Below are 20610 nucleotides of genomic sequence, written 5' to 3' on the forward strand. Positions count from 1 at the left end.
CCCCACTGGTAACCCAAGACAAACAAGTTTATTTCCAAAAAAGGTGTGCGTTCTTTGGGTGCATCAGGGATAGCTGTGGGATGGCAGCAAGGTTCCTTCAGCTCTCTTTGGTAAAACTAGTTTAGCTCCAACTAATGAGGCTTCCTATAGCATCTGGCCACAAACTCTTTGTCCATGGGCGTCTTTTTTCCTCTCAATATATGTTACCTTTTTGTATTTGAACCATTTGGAGGCAGGCATCTCCAAAAGCGGGTGGGACAAGTGCAAGGACCACTGGGGATGATGCACTGCCAGCCTCTACCCCACTCCTTGAGGTGTGACCCACAAGGGGATGGAGCTGAAATGGAAAGCTGTCAAAGAATCACAGAATGTTAGGTGTTGGGAGGGACCGCTGGAGATCATCAAGACAACCACCCTGCCAGGGGAGATAGCACCTAGGCAGGTTTTGAATGTCTCCAGAGGCAGAGACTCTACCATCTCCCAGATCAGCCTCTTCCAGTGCTCTGCTACCCTGAAACCAAGGAAGCTTTTAGTGGAACTCCCTGTATTCAAGATTGTGCATGTTACCACCCACCCTGTGTTTAGAAGCATCGGCAAGGTCCCCCTCATTCTTCTCCAGACTAGAAAGACCGAAGTACCTCATCCTTTCCTCATAAAAGCTATGTCCTCTTCCCTTGACCATCTCCATAGCCCTTTGCTCTACCCTCTCTAGCAGCTCCCTGCCTTTCTTAAACCGGGGACCCCAGAGCCAGACACAGTTCTCAGATACAACCTCACCAGGCCGTAGCAGAAGGGGAAATCAACCACGGTTAACCCCGCGGGGATGTCCCCACGGCTCATTCTTCACGGGGGGGGGGGGGGGGAGAAGTCAAGATTAACGCCCCGTAGACCTAAGCGGGACAAGGCCCCAGCCCCCTCCTGGGGCGGCCATTTTACCGCCGAGCCCCGGCACAGCCCTGCTGGGCCCCGCGCACTCCCCGTCACCCGGGGCCGCCGCCGCCATTTCCGAGCGGCGAGGACGGGGCGGGGCTGGGCCGGGACAGGCGACGGCAACGGCGATGGCGGCGGAGGGGCTGCCGGCTGCGGCGGAGAAGCTGGGTCGCGCCGTGACGGCCACGCCGGAGACCCGGCTGGAGAGCGTGCGGGCCATGTCGGGCCTGTTCCGGGAGGCGCAGCCCAGGTAGCGGGGAGGAGGGGCTGCCTGCGGCCACGTGGGCCGGGGGAGGGAGCTCCGTCCGGCCGCGGGAAGCGGCGGTGCCGCCGGGTCTGGGTGGGCCCTACGGCGCTGCGGGGGCAGCGTAGGGGAAGACAGTGCTTGCTGTCGTACTCTGGGGCACTGTCCTGCCCTTGTGATGGGGAAGGAGGTCTCCGTGCTCCCAGAGGAGCGGCTGAGTGCCTCCGCTTCGCGCTGTGAGATCGGCGCTCCGGGGGTTTTTCGTGTGGGACCCGGGAGTCCCCTGAGGGGCCGAGACCAGCGGCGTGCCCTGTCCTTTCTCCCTTTCTTTCTATGGGGAGCTGGCAGTCGGCTCACATCCCTGAGGCTGTGGCAGGCCAAGGGAAGGGAGGAAAGCTTCTAGGTCTGACTAGGTCACCTCAGGCTCTGCCAGAGGAGTGGATGCTGGGGGGCAAAAAAGGCACGGTGAGCCCAGCAGGATAGGCAGAAATGAGTAAGAGGGGAGTGTGTGAGGTCCTGCTGGGTGACAGATTGGTGCCCGGGTAAAGGCAAGGCAAGGCCTGGGGAGGAGTGTGGTGCTTGTGGGCCTTGGGGATGGGGGGCACAGCGTGGGCTTGCAGTAGCTTCAGTAGGAGGAAAGGTTGGATGCCCTTTTGTAGGTTTGAGGTAGGGGGAGGGAGAAAGCATGGGGTTACTGAGGAAAGCAAGGGGCTGGTGTGGAGCTTTGCCATGCCAGTATGGTTAGGGGGACCTCCACAGTACCACACAGCACTTGGCTTTGGCAGAGGTCAGGCACGTAGAGGGTCAGTTGTGTTGCAGCTTTCAGGAAAGGTTTCCCGCTCTTTCCGGAAGGTGGGAGGTGGCACGGGTTGGTGTGCAGCTTGTGTTCACTCCTGACAACAGATGTTTGAAGGTTATGATGCCCAAGAAAGAATAAATCAAACTTCTTAACATAAAATTCTGGTGCTGGTTGTACTTTGTGTGGGTTTGTTTTTTGGGGAGCTTGTGTGGTTTGTTTTTTTTCCCTTTTAAAAATCCTAGTACTCTTGTTGAATTGAATTCACCTTTAAAAGTCAGAGGGTGGGGGAAAGATGTACTTACAAATGTTGTCTGGTGGTCTTTGTGTGCACAGGAGACCTGGTTTTCATCTCAATTTCTCTAGAAAGACAGGAGGACGTGTGCAAATTTTGGGCTTAACATGCTGGTGCTTTTTCTGCCAATTTTTTGCCTTAAACCTCTGCTACTGTGCTTGACAGAAGAGCATATATTCCCCAAAATAGCCAAATTTTGTCATCCAGGTGGATTGAAAGAGAGATGACACAGTTGCCTTTCCATAAGGGCAAGGCCGTGGTGTTAGCTTACATCCTACAGGACATGACACACAGGATCTGAGAGCAATTTTTGCAGTATTTGTCAGCTGTGTAAAATACTGTTGTTGGTGCTGTTAAATCAGAAGATACAAGCCAATGGATATTTGGTATTTGAAGTTGTGATATGCAGTAATAATTCTTTTATTATTACTTGATTGTTCAGTGCTTGTGGAATCAAAATAATTAAAAAATGTGTTATAGTGGTCTGGAATTCAGAAACAGATAAGGTAAGAAAAATAATTCCCCAACTGCAAGACTGTGAGGTGGAATTTGGGAGCCTTGAGTTACTCTGAACTTCCAGTGCTTTTGAGCAGATTACCTGATTTCTGTATTCTTCTATTACTAATCTAAAAACCAAATAAAATGGCTTTATTCTATTACCTGGAATATTGTGAAGATAAATACTTTAAAGGCTTTTCAGGGACTTTGCTTTCAGGAGTGGAATTCTCTAAGTACCTAGAACATAGAGTAGAAATACAGAATTACAAACTTCTGGATTTTTTGCATAGTTCCTGACTAATTTAATGATTTTTGGAACCCTGGTTGTACAGAATTACATTAATGTTTTAACTCTGTTGTCCAAGTAGGATGTTGTCTTGCACAGTTTCTGTTTTTAACAGTCAAGCACTTAAGTCTGACAGGTAGTGACATTAATCTTCCTCTTGGCATGAATACACAAATTCTGACTCCTTGTTTTGACTTCAGAAGAAGTTGTGTGTCTTCCTTGTCCGAGAGCCAGGCTACTTTACCCTTCTGCTTCCTTTTGTGTTCCTGCAGAATACTTAATGTGGAAACCAAGGACAGGTGGCAGTAGCAAATGGTGAAGGTTCTGTCTTGGGCAACAAAAGATAAGAAACAGAAGTTTGTGGAATAGCCACAGAGTAATTCTGAATGAATGTCAAGGCCTGTTTAAGGTAGAATGTATTTTTAATCTAGAAGATACTTTACAGGCTCTTTGCCAGTTTTATAGACTAATATTTAAAGATTAGTGAACAGGTTATGGCAACAGAATATTTTTTTTTCCAAAATACGTATTAAATACTTATAGCTGCTGTTTTTAACTGTATGTGAATCTTTGTCATACTGCTGGAAAAATATTTTTCTAAAACATGTTGGTAAGCATTGCTGTGGAACAGTTACCTGAAATCACTCTTGATTTATTTATGGGATGCAGCCAAGAATGTTGAGAGAGCTGGCTGATGTTACTGCCTTCCCACTCTCCATCATTTTTGAAAGATTATTGCCAACAGGAGAGGTGCCTGACTACTGGAGGAATGCCAGTGTCACTCTAATCTTCAGAAAGGGGCAAGGAAGAAGGTCCAGGCAATTACAGACCAGTCAGCCTCACCTCCATACCTGGAAAAAAGATGGAGCAGCTTGTTCTGGACGTCATCTCTAAGCACATGGAAGAGAAGAAGGGTATCAGAAGTTGTCAGTGTGGATTTACCATGGGGAAATCCTGCTTGACTAATCTGATATTCTTCTGTGATGTTGTGGCTGAATGGGTAGATGCAGGGAGGCCAGTGGATGTAGTCTGCCTTGACCTTAGCAAGGCTTTTGACAGTCTCACATAACATCCTTGTGAGCAAGCTCAGGAAATGTGGGATAGAAAATGGAGAGTTAGGTGGATTAAGAAGTGGTTACACAATAGAGCCCAAAGAATGGTGATCAATGGTGCAGAGTCCATCTGGAGACCTGTGACTAGTGGAGTCCCCCAAGGATCAGTGCTGGGCCCAGTCTGATTCAACATCTTTATCAGTGACCTTGATGATGGAACAGAGGGTCTCCTGAGCAAGTTTGCTGATGACACAAAGCTGGGAGGACTGGCTGATACCCCAGAAGGCTGTGCTGCCATTGAGAGGGATCTGGACAGGCTGGAGAGTTGGGCAGGGAGAAATTAATGAGTTACAACAAGGCCAAGTGTAAAGTCTTGCATCTGGTAGGAGCAACCCAGGTACCAGCAGAGGTTGGGGACTGAGCTGTTGGAGAGGAGTGAAGGGGAAAGGGACGTGGGGGTACTGGTGGATGGAAGGATGACCATGAGCCAGCAATGTGCCCTTGTGGCCAAGAAGGCCAATGGCATCCTGGGGTGCATTAGAAGGGGGGTGGTTAGTAGGTGAAGAGAGGTTCTCTTCCTCCTCTACTCTGCCCTGGTGAGGCCACATCTGGAATATTGAGTCCAGTTCTGTCTCCCTTATTTCCAGAAGGACAGGGAACTGCTTGAAAGAGTCCAGTGCAGAGCGACCAAGATGATGAAGGGAGTGGTAAGTCTCCCTTATGAGGAAAAGCTGAGGGAGTTGGCTCTCTTCAGCTTGAAGGAGAATGAGGGGTGACCTCATTAATGTTGATAAATACATAAAAGGAGAGACAGGAAGATGGTGCCAGGCTCTTCTTAGTTATGCCCAACGATAGTACAAGAGGCAGTGGGTATAAGCTTGAGCACAGAAGGTTCCATATAAACATGAGGAGAAAGTTTTTTCACTGTGAGGGTGACAGAGCACTGGACCAGGCTGCTCAGGGAGGTTGTGGAGTCTCCTCTGCAGACACCCAAAACCCTCCTGGATGTCTTCCTATGTGACCTTCTGTAGGTGACCCTGCTCTGGCAGGTGGGTTGGACTTGATGGTCTTTTGAGGTCCTTTCCAGCCCCTAGCTTTCGGTGATTCTGGGTGATTCAATGATTTCTTAATGCTGACTAAATGCTTCCTGCTTTCCTCACAAATTTTAGAATTTTGTTTTTTGTGCAGAAGGATGATTTTAACTAAATAGTCTTTTTTGTACAGTCAAATTGCAGTGATGTGTAAATGCTTAAGTACAATAGCGTCATGTAAAATTTCTCTGAATAGAATCCTTCTTTACAAAAGAGCCTTTAAGTAATTCCTTGAGTGTTAGGAATAACTTTTGGTTGTCCACTTAAGGTTTTTGTTGTGGGAAGAAATTTTGATTTCTGGCCAGAAGGATCTGTCTTCAGCACATGAATTTCATGCTGTGCTAGAGAGAGATTTGGAGTTCTCTCATTCTTCACTGGTACTTAAAAATGCATATCTGCTTCCACATTTGCAGTGAGGACAGGCACTGAGTTTTTTTAAAATTTTTTTTAATGCTCTGGAGATTGTGCAAGTATATTGTTCTTGACTGACTCTGAGGTTTTAGAATAAAATGCGTATTTCCTGGAGATCTCATACCTAATGTAGTAATTTAAGGATTCTTGTGTACATGTCTTGGTATATGGACGTGTGATCACATGATGAAGGTTAGGCAGAATTTCTAATTGCGCAGATGTGTGTACAGCAGAACACAGGTTATGCTGTATCATCCACTAAAGCTATATCAAGACATTTTTTAGGTTTTCCTTTAAGAAAAGTTTTCCTTGTGAACATATTTTGTTTGGTATTATTTTCGATTTCATTACACTTTCTTCTATTCATAGCTTAGGAGATAATTCTCAACTTTATATCACAGATCTTAGCTTTCCTGTTTGCTCATGAGTATGACAGAAGTCTGTTTAAGGTTCAAGGAAGCTGTATGTGGATTTCCCTTTTTTTGGTCTCTGATAAGATGTACTGAATGAGCACATTTGATGAACTTTTCTGTAGCAACGTCAAACACTCTTTGGTGTGGCTTCTTTTCACCAGCATGTAATATCAAAGCTGAGTTAACAATGTGTGTAATGTGTTGCCCTTATCTCCTTTCTGAGCATAAAATCAGGGGAGAGAGTATGTGAATAGCTGTACTTTGGAAATATTCTGTTTATCTGTGTGACTGATCATGGGCAGATGTGTGTGTTGATCCTGGGGAGCTTGGTGAAGCTACTTGGTGGAGCAGAATCAGTGCTCTTGGCCATTTAAATATTATCTGGCTATGTGCTTATGGTTTTGTAGCATTGTTTTCCTAGGTCATGATAAGTAGTGGCATGGTATTTTTTTTGTTTGTCTACTTCAGCAGAAAGCCACCCAAAGTTGACTTTCTCCATTGCCTATGGTTCACATGAGAATTATGGCTCCTTCATGACTTGTTCTCCCTCTGTTGAAATTTGTGGTAGGTTATTTTATAATGGAGCTGCTGATGCCTCTTTCTTCTGAGGGATCTACTGTGAGGCAGCTAAACCATTTTCATTAATTAAATCAATTTCTGATCCTTAAAACAACATTCAATTTCATGTATAATCACGCTAGCTATATACATTAGGGTGACTTTTTGTGTAGTGTTTTGTTTTTTTTTTTTAGATTCCAAAGAGCTGTAGAAATGCTAAGGGGCGACAGAACTCCCTCTCACCTGAAAAAGCTGATGGGATGATTGTGCTTTTTCTAGTTGAAAGACCTTATATACTGAGGATAGTGATGGATGAAGAGACATCTTTGGGTTTACAATAAGAGGTGTAACTGGCATAATGTGATGCTTTTTGATACCAGCACTATTTTTTTGCTCACTACAGATTTATTTATTTCAGAGCAATGGCAGAAGAAGGTGTATTTCGGAATCTCCTGGAAATCCTGATGGGAGCCTCAAGTGAAATTGAGCTGGCTTACAAGGACTCCTGTGAACTGGTAGATCTAGACACCTGCCTGCTGCTCATAGCAGAGTGTTTCAGATGTCTGAGGAATGCCTGTGTTGAATGTGCCAAGAACCAGCATGTCATGAGGTATAGTTATGATCCATTTTAACCAATACAGAAATATAACCTCCTGATATGTGTGTGGTTCTATATAGAGATTCTTATTTTACACTGGTGTGTTAGTTGATTTATTAACTGATATTTCCTGCTTGATGTAATCACTTCAAATGAAGTATGCAAGGAATAAAAATAGCTGACATATTTGTAGGTCAGAGTTTGGGGCACTGCTGAATAATAGCTCAAAGTGTTTGTGTCATTAATATAAATTGATTATGAAAACAATATAAGCCTTCTGGAAGTCTGACTGGAGAACTGTTCTTTTTTTTCTATTTCATTTATTTAAATTTTTTTTATAAAATAACAAAAATTTCATTATCAGTTACAGGATTAGTATGTTTTTTTAATGCACTTTTAGATGTTTGACACACCTGGCAAGATATAATGTGTATGATTTTGCCTGTCAACCCTGACACATACAGGTAAACTGATATTAATGGATAATACGAAGTCAGTATGGCTACTTAATTTACTTAATCTCTATTTTTTTGCCTGTGTCTGTTGCAACACTGAAGGGATGCTTGGAATACAAGCAACTGTAGTTACTGAAAAGCTGGTAATCTACTCGCTATTTTAAAAAAACAAACCCAAACCAACAACAAACTGGGCCCTCTTCCCCTGTCCTCAAGAACTGAAAACCAAGCAACCAAAAAAAAACCTAATCCCAAAGCCTATTACAAGTTTACTAGATCATGAAGAACTGTTATGGAGTACAACCGAGTAATTTGTTGTAATTCTTGGCACTTGTCAAATTTGGTTTATTAAAATAAATAAAATTTTGACATGGGACAAAGTCACAACTTCTGGGGTTGTGATGAGGGCAGAATTTTGGTAATGCCAAAAAAGTTGCAGGACTTTTCAGGCTCTTACCTTTTTGTTTCTGACAGGACTAGCACTGATGATGGTGTTGAGAGTCAAGGAACTGATCTGACAGAAAATGTGTATGTTTATTTATGAATTTTTGCTGGCTAGGTGTTCAGCCAGACTGCATTACTTATTGTTACCTACTGTAGCTCCATGGACACTTGTTAACAAAACGGGGGACAGACAGACTTGCATGACTGGGAGTTGGTAGGATTGCCCTTTTCAGCAGCATGACAAATGCCACCTAGTTTTTACTTTCAAATGGAATGCGGATGTCCAGCCTGCTTCTGAAAAAAAATTGTTTTGTGCTGGTTATGCCTACGCTGCCTACTTGCACTCACTAGGCAGTTCAGGAAGCTGATTGCTAATAATTGTACTTTAGACTGCAGGAGGAAAGGCCCTGTGTATACAGAGTTCTGACCATGTTTGTAACAACTGAGGTCCCCTGGGTCACTCATCGGATGTTTTGACTCTCTAGCAGCAGACTGATCTGTGCTTCTTTTTATACCTCAATGGGTGCTTTGAGCCAGCTGTATGTTAGCCATGTGTTTGTGTTAGTTTTAAATAGTTGCAAATTCACAACTTCTGTAGGAGTTGTATGACTCGAATGATCAGAAGTTGTGACTGGAAGGAAAATTATGTGCCTTTGATATTGGTTTGAAGTGCACAACATTCAGATATTCCAAAAAAACCCAAAACAACCCAACCCCCCAACTACAAATTGTTTGAGCAAAATGAAAACTGATTGTTTCTAGGAAAGAATGCAAAAATTTTAAACACATGGATTTTATAACAGCTTTTAAACTATTGGGAAATATGAAGCTTTGTTTTTTCCAGGGTCAGTTTTTCTGCTTTGTGTGCTGTGTTGAAATTTAGGGTCTGACAGAATGTGAAATGTTTTGATTTTAGTAGAATTTATGTATACCTATGTGTGTATTATACAATTACAAATGTATCTTTGGCTCCTCTTCTTTTTTATAACTTAATGGGAAAAGGCATATGTTTGCTTAGTAAACATATACAGCAGAGAATCAAGCAGCATTCATATGTGATGGTAAGATATTTTTAAGTAACTCCTGCGTGAGTGTGTGGGGTTGGTAGAGATGGTATTACTGTGTTCTGAAGTTTCAGCTGCCCTGACTTGGCTGATCTCTTCACAAAACGTTTGATTGCTAAAGTACTATTGAGTTTAAAGCTGAAATCTTAATCTGTTTTTACTGTATTCTTTGACTATTGCATGGTCATCCTGGTATGTTTGTTTTCTACCTCCAAAATTGCTGATCTTTGGCTGTAGAATTATTTTGGTGCTTTTGTTTCCAAAGTGCTTAACTTCAGATGTTTATTCTCACTATCTCCATGGTTTTTTATGTCTGAAAGTGTTCAAGGTCAGGTTGGAGGGGGCTTTCAACTACCTAGTCTGGTGGAAGGCTTGATTCCAAGACAGCTGGATTGGACTAGATGATCTTTAAAGCTCCCTCCAACCCAAAACAGTCTGAGATTCTCCCTATGATTCCTTTTTACTGTGGAAAGGATAAATGACTTCTTGAGCTTCTTTGTTTGCCTCTGAGAGTTTTGTGTGCTTCCCGTTGAACTGGCTCTTGTTTGCTTGATGAAAGTGACTAATTGCTTCATTGGTATTTAAAACCCTCAAAGTTTATTACTAAGTAAGGTACATTTACACTTGCCCTGAACACTTAAACTTCCCACAAAGCAAAGTTTTTGCACAAGTAATGGTGTTTAAATCTCAGGACTAAGGTGCTAATTTTTAACATTTAGAAGAAAAGCAAAAAGAGAGGAAAGGGTACTTAGCTCTGAAGGTAGTGTCCAATATTATCAATATGCTTTTTATTTCAGAGTTTCTGAAAATATTAAAGATTTGCTTTTAACTTCAGTGAAATGCCTTTTTGCTTTATGTGAGTGTATTTCCTATTGAGTGATTTTTTTTTTCTTCTCCCAATTTAATAATAGGCAGTTGGGTCTCATCTCTACATCCGTTCATTTGATCAAATTGCTTCATAGTATACAAATCAAAGAAGAATTGTTATTGACTGGTAAGACTATGAATTTTGTTAAATATATAGCCTGCTCTATATTTTTTTTTATGTGGGGAGTCTTGTGGTTGTCACCTTGCTGATGGTTATTTTACATAAATAAGCTTAATTGTTTCTTGGATTACATGTAAGAGTTGGAGGGCCTTCTCTTATGCTGCTTTAAAAAAATCTTGGCCTCAAGTCTAGTCTAATTGTATTTGCTCTCAGCCATTCCCTATAGCTTATTAAAGGAAAGGAATGTGGAAACTTCTTTGAAATTAACCAGGATATTTGAATTGCAAAAAGGAAAAGTTCCTGTAATAGGTCAATTCAAAATACATTCTGCTGCTTTACTGTCTTTTTATTTGATCTAGAAACATAGTAAAATGAAGAAATACTCCTTTTTTATTTTGATGACATTTGAAATTATTTACCTGAATCCAGGAAACAAATTTGGGCTGTGACTTTTTAAAAATTATTTTTACATTTTCATTTCTGTACTGTGGTTGCTGGCCAGTCTGCATAATATCTGCCAAGAACTGAGTACTGGTTCAAGTAGTGTTCACATTTCCTTAATGGCTGAGCTGTTTTTTTAATGCAGTGAAGAGAAAATCTGACTATAGTGTCCTTTTTCCTTAATGGCAGTCATTGTTACTGAATTCTATCAATCTAATTTCTCTGGATATTAAGGCATTTTTAGTAATTCTCTGCAAAATGTGTGCTTCTCTGTGTGTGCATGTGGAGCTTGGTACAGGGTGTTGGATCCCACTCTTTACTGTCTGTGGTTGTAGAGTAAGGAAAATTTGGTTTCTTGCTACTTTTATTTCTTTTCACTCCCTCTTCTTGGATGAGGTTTTTACTGGGTTCCTATTACTGCTCTTCAATCATTCTGTGAAAGCAAGTGAAACTACTGTCATACAGTAACTTGCCCTCAAACACCTTTATGAAGCTGGGAAGGAGCAGTGAAGTCTAGGATAATGTTTTTCCTTTTGCTACTGTATTTGGCTCAAAATGAAGCCTTTCAGGCATATGGAGTTGTTATACTTAAGCCACGTTCAATCCTTTACTCATTGCTGGAATCCTTTCAGGGAAGGATCAGTGGTGCTGGCACAGTGGGAGGACCAGAACTAAACCCTTTGGGTGGCAAAAAAAAGGACTTTCCTAATGATGACTGTAAAGAGGAGGAACTGTTAGCACACAAGAATGGTTCTTAATCTGTGTCATGGGGTTGGGCAAGAAGGATTGCAAAAAGCAAGGAGGACAAGAATGTCCTGTCCCACAGTGACAGCGTCCCTTCAAAGATCAGCAAGAGAAAAGGAAAAATGATGGGAGGCCTATGCGGATGATCAGGAGACTTGAACACCTCTTCTGTGAGGAAAGACTGAGAGACCTGGGGCTGTTTACTCTGGAGAAAGACTGAGGGAGGGATCTTACAGTAAGTGTCTGAAGGGTGGGTGTAAGAAGGAACCAGTCCCTTTTCAGTGGTACCTTGTGATAGGATGGGGGGCAATGGACACGAACTGAAACACAGGAAGTTCACCTCAGTATGAGGAAAACTTTCTGACTGTGAGGGTGACAGAGCACTGAAACTGGCTGCCCAGAGAAGTTGTGGAGTGTTCCTCTCTAGAGACTCTCAAGACCCATCTGGACATGTTTCTGTGTTTCCTGCCCCAGGGGATCCTGCTTTAGCAGAGGACTCAGACTCAATGATATCCAGTGGTCTCTTCCAGCCCCTAACATTCTATGATCCTATGGGAACTCAAGTGCTGGTTTTGTTTTGACTGACATTGTCCCTATTAGGGTCCTTGATAGCAGTAAACTTGAAAAGGCAGTGAGGGGAAAATGAAATTCTTACCTTCTGCTTAATCAGAGCATCAGGAATTATGGTTTGAGCTTTTCAGTGGTGCTACCCAGTATCTGCAGGAGGGTGAGCAGGATGTACCCCTTTTTGGTTACATGTGTGACCTGAGGTTTCCCCTTCAGTCTTGTGGCTACTGATTTCTCCTTGATGCATTTGATGGGTTCATGTGTGCTGTTCTTTTCCTTCTGGGATATGAAGAAGCAACTCTGAATGCTGCTCAGTGAAAAAGAAAGGAGGGAGTGGAACCCATTAATTTGGTTAACTACTTTGGACTCCTTTTATAACCAGAAGATGTTACAAAATCTTTTTATTGCCATTGAAAAGTGAGGCATTGACCAGAAAGCTTTTAACAGTATTTCAATAAGAAGTGTATTGTGACTCATGCTCTCCATAGCTGTTCAACAAATAATTTTGAGTTACAACTATAATTTCATGTACTGATCTAGGGTAGATGATTTGTTTGATACTGTATATAATATTGATTTAATTGGGAAACATCTGATGAGCATGGCTGAAGTGTTCCATTTCTGTTAGTACAACAAAAAAAATTGTAGACAAACAAGTGTTGCTAATATGTTGCTGGGTGAAAATTAAACTAGTGCCTAGAGCACCAACTCCTTCTGCAGGATATACCTCAGAATTTAACAGTTACATTCAACTGTAGATAATTAGTTGTACTTTCAAAAGAGAGACAAATTGCTAAATTGGACTTGGATAGCACTGTTGAAACAAAAGATACCCATGAAATTTGTAAATGTTACTGTGTTTATTAAGTATATTTCTACTTCATGATTCCCTTCATATTTCACATAGGAAATTAGGTCAGAGGGGTAGCATAGCATGTGCATTTTGTTCTAGCAGATAATTAAGTGTTAAGTGGAATATTTCAACTTGTTTATTTGGATATTTGTCCCATTTACTCCTTTACACGGCTGCCTGGATTTGATGATCTCTCTCAGTCCCTCTTTATGTCATCATGGTATTTTAAATACCTTTATGTTGCTTTTAGAACAACAAAATACAAGGACAAACAGGTAATGCTCTATTCCACAGTGAGCAACACTAATGTTTAAATTCATATCCCTGTGAAATTTCCCTGAGGAAGTCATTGTACACTAAATAAATTTGAAGTTCCAACATTATAATATTTATAAAGAAGAACTACTGAAAATTCTTTATGCAGACTTCTTTTCTGCATTCTTTCACCTTATTTGTGGCAAATTTTTACTCTTTTATCTGCTAGTAACTGTTAAGACTTGTAAATCTCTGAGTGGTGTGGTGATTTATGCAGGAAAGTTCAATGTAGTACAATTTGCAATGGGTAAAACCAAAAACGAAATGAAGTATGTATTCTCTGGCCACTACTGTGACCAGTGTGTTGGTTTTAAGAGAGGATTAACTGCCTTTTCTAATGATGTATCAGGATAAAGACAGCAAAAAAGGAGGTGCTGTGATTAAAAAATGTTGCTAAGATTCTTTCAATTAAACCCAGACTCCTTTGCATTCTTTTCTGTTAGGAGAAACACATTTTTATTAGTTTGTCCTGGGGCTAAATATACATGTGCATACTTAATTTGGCTCCTCACTTCAGTATATTTTCTCAAACATCTTTACCACAGGTTTTCAGCATATCTCTTTTTTTTTTTTTTTTTTGAGTACCGTAAAAAGTGAGATAAATCCCTCAGTGCTTGTGGAAAATCCAGCTGTGGAAAAAGTTGTTTGTTTTGAGTATGTGATATGCCATGAAGGCAATGGGCCAGTAAATCTGAAGGTGAATTAGTATGTCTCTTCTGGAATAGGTCTTTAAGGCTTCAGATAAGTTTAAAAATAACTAGTTAATTCATACATATGGCATATTGTCCACCCCCATCTGCAAGCCAGCCATCCCTGTAATAATTTTCCTTCTTTTTAATACTTATATTAAAAGAGCACTTTCCTTTATGGTGTTGCTACACATAGCTGTTTGGCCCCACTCTTCCTCCCTTCTTACTTTTCAAGTTAGTTTTAGGTGCATTCCATAGATTAGTATCTCATCTTGTAATTTCTTACAATGCAGAGTAGTGATTTGTCTTGAGCAATTCAAATTCTGTAATACTTGAAGAAGGGAACCTTCTCTAAGAAGTTGCACAGTGAAAGCCAACAGCTAGGTAAATGTAGGGGGTAGATGGGCAGTGATGCTTAACCAGATGTTTAATATTTGCACCCCTTCATTTAGACAGCATCAATACTGATGTGTCACTGATGTGTCTAATTGCTCCAGAAGTCCTCAGCAAGAGATAGAAGTTCCCAGAGAAGTAGAAAAAAAAATCAAGTGCTACAGTTCTTGGACAGTATCAGAAAACTGGACTCAGTGTTCTTAAAACTATATATTTTGAAAATCTAGGAAGTGTCTGATCGAGTAAGGATTTTAGATTATGGATATTCCTGGTGGGAAGACGGAAAAAATAACAAATGCTGTGCCCCTCTCCCCAGTTCAGAATTAATTTGAATAGGGATTGAAGTTGCAGGAATTGTATGTATTCCTGAGGAAATGCAAGAAGGTCCATTACATTTCTTTGTTAACTGATTTGAGACCATAGTCTTCTAGCAAATAGCTTATAAGATACTAAAATTGTTACTTTGAGTCTAACGAAAAAGGAAATTCTCTGCAGAATATAGATTTAATGGAATTTTCATAGTGCCCTCTCCACATCCTTTTTGTTTTATTTCATTTTTTAATTAAAATAAAGAAAAAAAAAGTCTCATCATAGCAAGGTTTTTCTCTCTGCAGTGGGTACAAAGACCAAGAACACTTGCCAGAGGAGTAGGCTGATAAAGCTGCCAGATGAACTTTAACTGAACTTAAAGCAGACCCAGATCTCTTATTTAAGAGCTAAGAAGTAGTTCAGTATGTGAGGGATTGCAGTAGACATAGGAAATACCCTTGTCAGAAGCCCAACTAGAAAATCTCCTTCACTTCATAGCATATGTCTTGGTTTGGTTGTGGGGTTGTGTTTTATTTTGGTTTGTTTTTTTTAACTTTTTTCCTATGGCAAATCTTAAGCTTTCCAGCAGAATCTAGTAGACCTTTGGGAAGGTACCCTGAGATTTGTCAAGGTGATGAATCTTTAGATTCCAGAGTGTAAGATCTGGATTAAGGATTCATCTATGAAATCTAGGAAAAATAGATAGCTATGTTACTTCTTAACAAATTGCAGTGAAGCAAAGTTTTGAAGCAATCTTATGTTCAATAGGCTGTGTCCCATTTGATTTTTTTCATGTATTCCCACCCTCATCCCATCCTGGACAGAAGGTGCTTTAATCTTTTTGTTTGTAAATAGACCTCAAACCTTTCACTGCTTCAAAATATTGCCGGTGGTGAAGAATGTGCTTTGAATTCCAATATAATTGCTTGAAAAGAATTTAGCTGCCAAGATATTTTTCTCTCCTCTAGGATGAAAAAGCACTGGATGACTGATAACTGCCCTGTGTGGGACAGTTTGTTGTGCAACTCCTTTGAATGCCTTGATTGTCTGCTCTGAGCAGAAATGAGTGCAAGTGCTCTGTATCAGTCACAGGTCAATACTGTTCTGGGTGTGCCTGAGAGAGGTGCTCTGGGTGATGCTTGAGGTAGCTTTAAACCAAGAACCACTGGCATTGTTTTTGTTATGCTGTGCTGATGCCATGCCTCTTAAGTTTTTAGGGGTTTTAACCAACCAGGGCAGGCTGCCTAAACATGTATTAGTGGGAAAGGGTTAACAGCCTGTGTTATTGTCATGGGTGCTCCTGAAGATCTCTGTCAAAAATAGGGTACAGGCGTGCTTGCTGTTTTACAAAGGTTTAGGTTGTTTGCTGCTCTGAACGCTGTGAAGTCCAGAAACATTGGGGAAAGTACAGTGGATGATAAGCTTGAATCCTTGAACAAGAATTTAACTTTGCTTTCGATTTTCTGGAAAGTGTTTAGGTGTGGTTAAACTGTGCAGTTAAACTGCTACGTGTGCTCTATTTAGAACAGAACTTAAAACATGCCTTTAAAAGCAGAGATGAAGGATGACTCTATGTAGTTTTTTGTTTTGTTTTGTTTTTGGTTTTTTTAATACATGTCTTATTATAGTAACGTGAGCATTTTCTGGTAGGATGTTCAGCAACATGAATATCATATGTTTAACACCTGTTCACACCGCCTTTCTTGAGAGGGGAAGTGTAGGAAAATATAGAATGTCTTGTTCCAAACATTTTAAAAATACTCCAAATGCCATGTACTTACAAGGGAGCTATAAATATATGTTTCTTGCTTTTGAGCAGAAGGGGGGAAAGCCCATGATACTTCTTAGGTAAAATGGACCACAATTAACCTGAAACGTCTGTGGATTTGTTGTTGTTTGTTTGTTTTTTTAAATTATCCTTTTAATGCCAGCAGCATTAATAATAACTTGAGTTCAGTTTCTGTCAATGTTCTTGAAAGATTCAAACTCATTTGAACCTAGTCAGCTATCATGCATATTTTCTTCTAGTTAATGAAAGAACTATTGCTCTTGACCCATTGCTTTCTTAAGATGGTCTATGAAGAAAGTGTATTGGAAAATACTTACTAATCTGTCAATGAGGAAGAGAAGTACTTATTGCCCTTTCTTGTAGAGTAGCCTTGGAGTTCAGAACCCTATAGAAAAAAACCCAAAACAACATAACTCCCTCTAAGAGATTATAAAAATAAAAAAGACTTAAGGGCATGTGTGCTTCAAAAATAAAAGGTGAGGAGCCTAGGCTATATATAACTTCCAGCCATTCTGTTTCCTGCAAAAGCCAGATGGGATGGTAGCATTTCATCCTTGATGGAATAACAAAAATACCCTTTTTTCTTAAGGTCTGCAGGAGGAGAACATCCCACAACTGAGCACAGAAAAATACTGATTTTCTTTGTTAATTCTTGAAGGTGAAGGCATGCTGTGTTAAAAAGCCACTGAATCATAATCTGTAGGAGTTCATGTCATACTAGAAAATCATGTTGACATTTCTTAATGAGGGATCCCTTAAAAGAAATGGAGAAGTGAAGAAATTCCCAGGAGCTGCTCCAGGGAGCTTATTTCTTCTAAAAAGTTATTAATTCAAAGTAATTTTCAAGGAGTTGCAGTGAAGGCTGTGTGTAATCAAATGTTTGGTTTCCCGAAGAAGAATCTGATTAAAATAGGGACCTTTGAGTTATTTTGTTTGCAAAAATATTCCTGAAAGCAGAAATGAATTAATACAAATTAACTGACTCGAGTAATTTCTACTTGGAGAAGAGAGGCTAGGAGAAATAAACCTTTTAGATCAGTGAAATGAAGCGTAACATATTTCTTTGCTCTTACCTATTTCTAGTTCTGCACTCAACCATTTGCAAATTGGAACTGCACTTGGCTAATTTTGAGGGTATGGAGAAACACGGGAAGGTGTCTCTCAAACCTTCCCAAGAACACTGAATTGATTTCCTTTTATTCTTTTTTAAATGGGCAGCCATGTGTTCATTTCTGGATTCTTGTCAATATTTATCTATCTTTTCAGATATTTTCTTCCCCTAGAAGGCAGCAGCAACAGCATCACTGTCACTTTTGGTCCCAATAAAAAGGTTATATCTTGGCAATAGGAAAATGGTCTAGAAATGATCTAGAAATAAATACTCAAACCTTTTCATAATGCATCTGAGTGTGGTACCTTTGCAGAACCAGTTAGCTTGAAAATCGGGTCATTAAGTGCTCACATAGTGGCACAGGAGTCTATCAGTGGCCTAATTTTAATACTTTATTGTTTTCTGTACCTTATCATTTAGAGTGGCAGGTCGTTCAGAGATGTGTTTTAAATTAACAGGAAGGAGAAAGAGGGTGGTCAGCTCTGTTTCCTGCAATAGCCAGATGGGATGGTAGCATTTCATCCTTGATGGAATAACAAAAATACCCTTTTTTCTTAAGGTCTGCAGGAGGAGAACATCCCACAAGTGAGCACAGAAAAATACTGATTTTCTTTGTTAGTTCTTGTCTTAGGTAAATATTAGGTAAATATTAGGTAATGAAAGCCAATATTGATCAAAGCCTGTCTCTTAAGTCTTGTAGTTGTCTTTTATTTCCCATTCAGTATCTTTAATGTTTCTGTTTTATTCTTTAAAAAACTTGCATTCTGCTTTAACTGGTTTTGTAGTTCTTGAATCATGTTGCACTGAATGGTTTATTCTCTAAATTACAACCTGTATTTTGTATATGAAAAATATTATAAAATATGCCTGAAAAGTGTGATGAACAGTGAATGTTTTACTAGACAGACATCATAGTAGAGTGGATACCCAGAACAGAGTCAATATCCAATGCATACGGGGAACTATTGCTTAATTTCATTGCCTAGAAGCAGAGCTCTTTTTTTTGCTGTCTGAACAAGTGTCTCCACACAGGCTTGGTTAGTGTGACTACAGTTGGAGAAGATATCACTTTTAATTTGTATCCTGGAGACTCTAAAACACAATGGCAAGTAAATTTAAACCATCAGGACTGAGGAAGGATTCTCTTCCCACATCAGTGCCCTCTATATTTATCTGTGGAGGAGGAGGCGAACGGTTTAGTTGGGGGTAGGAGAGTGTATTACTTGGGGTTTTTGTTGTTGATTTGTTTTGTTCAGGGTTGTTTTGTTGGTTTGGTTTTTTTTTTTTGTGAGCAAATACTGTAAATTATTATGCTGTGGATTAGTTGTGCGAGCCATATGTTAATGTATCTATTCAAATGGAATGAGAGAGTAACTGGTTATAAAGCTTGAACAATTTTATTTGTCCTACAGAGTCAAAACATCATGAACTGTTAATAAGTGACATTTGTCAATTTAAGTTCATGTTCATATCAAGGGAGAGGAAGTGGGAGAGAGTGGTTTCTGAATGGACCCACAGTCCATGGGGTTTGTTCCCAAAAAGCACCATGAAAGGAACATGCCTCAGTTGCTTGTAGGAAAAGAAAATGAAAAAATCTTAACCTCCATTTATTTTTATATTTGGGGTTTCCTTTTGCTTACTGTTAGCATAATTAAACTTACGTTTTACAGTTTAAATAAACCAGATGCTAATTTAAACAGACTTTTTTTAACTGAATAAATAAGGGACAGCCCTGATCTTAAGAATTACCAGTTTCCATGTGTGATCTTTGCTTTGTCTATCTAGGCTTTTTGTATGGGGGATTGGTGCCAGTGCTTTGCTGCCACTGTTGAAGTAAAAACTGTAATTACATTGTCAAAATAATATTTATAGTATTTTCGGGGAATAATTGTGGGACTGTGACGAATATATTATACTCATCAAACTTTTATGTAAACAAATGCATGAGTTTTTTATTTGAGTTATTGGTGTTGTTTTTGGCCTTTGTGTTTTTCCAATCTGTAAAAATAATATTGGGATTTTCATGGTCTTTGTAGCATTCCCAGAGTATATGCCCTAACAATCAGTTGATACACTATCTGGTAGAAGTAAACTGCTATTTGCACTTGTTTTGGGATTTTGGTTTCATGTTTCCATAGCTTAAGAAAATCCTGTGTTTTTCTGAGTTTTGCTATCCCCTAATTATTATAGCTCAGAACACTTTACTACTTACCAAACAGGAAAGTTTTATGTAATTAGTTTGTTCTCTTTGTACCATTTGGAGTTGTTTGGGGCTTTTTGTTCCTTTGTGTTTAGCTCATCAGGTTTTTTGTTTATTTGTTTATTTATTTGAAAAGTGACTGCGAGCATCTCCCAGAACCCTACATGTTAGGAAGCAAATGATAGGTTTCCTAAAAACAGGCAGTTGCCCCTCTGCTAATCAATGGTATGTTCAAGACTTGGGCATTCTTCCTCCTGGGTGCTGGTAATTAACCAGGTGTAAAAATACTTTAGTCCTGCCCAGTATTGCAGTTTTTACTTTGTAACTCTGCTCTGGCTGTGCTGTGTTATGGTGACTGTTGTCACAGGTTTTTAATGAACTGTACTTCTTCATAACCTGTATGGCAAGGAATACAGCCATGCATACTTTACCTGTCCTAAGTATGTGAACCCTCTTTTCTCCTGGGGTCCAAAACCCATTAAAGGCTGTGGAAAGACTGATTTTGGTGGTGTTTGGTTCAGGTTTTTGTTCCAGGCTTTTGTTCCCTTTGTATAAGGGAACTTACACACCTCTTTCAGCCATCTGCAGAAGGAAAAGAGCCAAACCTGGAGTAAGCTGAGTCACACTGATAAATTGTCCTGGGTTTGCAAACTCTGAATTCTCTTCAGCTCTTTTGTGTGTAGTATTGCCCCTGCCTGCAGTGATAAACTCTTGTCATATGCACTGCACTTTGAATCTTTTGCCACGCATGAAGGCACAACTACCTGGGCACTGCTGCTGTTCTTCTTTGGTTTTGTTTTTTCAGAGCTGTGCCTTGCATAGCTACTACAGTAAGCTATCTTTATGTGATTTAGCAGTAGCTGTATATGCCAGTGGTAGCTATTATTTTCAGCCTGACACATCTGTGTTTGCACACATGGCTTGGCTGTGACTTGTGGTGTTAATATGGAAGCTTTACACATGCCTTAATTTCTTTTTTTCTCATTTCACAACATTCCAGAGAGGAATGAGGTTTGGGGACACTTAAGATCAGATCCATTGATGAAGAACAGCTTTAGGGCCAGAAATATTATTAA

The 20610-nt window shown here is 40.1% G+C and overlaps 1 protein-coding gene across 2 annotated transcripts in view; it reads left to right on the plus strand.

Moving 5' to 3' along the window:
• The first annotated feature begins 914 nt into the window (after positions 1 to 914).
• ATXN10 (ataxin 10) overlaps positions 915 to 20610 on the plus strand; it is a 91805-nt gene continuing 72109 nt past the window's right edge. Inside the window, exons 1-3 of one of the 2 annotated variants that reach the window (XM_071733303.1) lie at positions 915 to 1180; positions 6993 to 7184; positions 10047 to 10129. In XM_071733303.1, coding sequence (XP_071589404.1) covers positions 1059 to 1180; positions 6993 to 7184; positions 10047 to 10129 — 397 coding nt within the window. In that variant the 5' untranslated portion in view covers positions 915 to 1058. The remainder of the gene's footprint in view (positions 1181 to 6992; positions 7185 to 10046; positions 10130 to 20610) is intronic. The other variant, XM_071733302.1, reaches the window with a different exon arrangement.

Source organism: Heliangelus exortis, chromosome 1, assembly GCF_036169615.1.
Source record: "Heliangelus exortis chromosome 1, bHelExo1.hap1, whole genome shotgun sequence".
Classification (NCBI taxonomy): Eukaryota; Metazoa; Chordata; class Aves; order Apodiformes; family Trochilidae; genus Heliangelus; species Heliangelus exortis.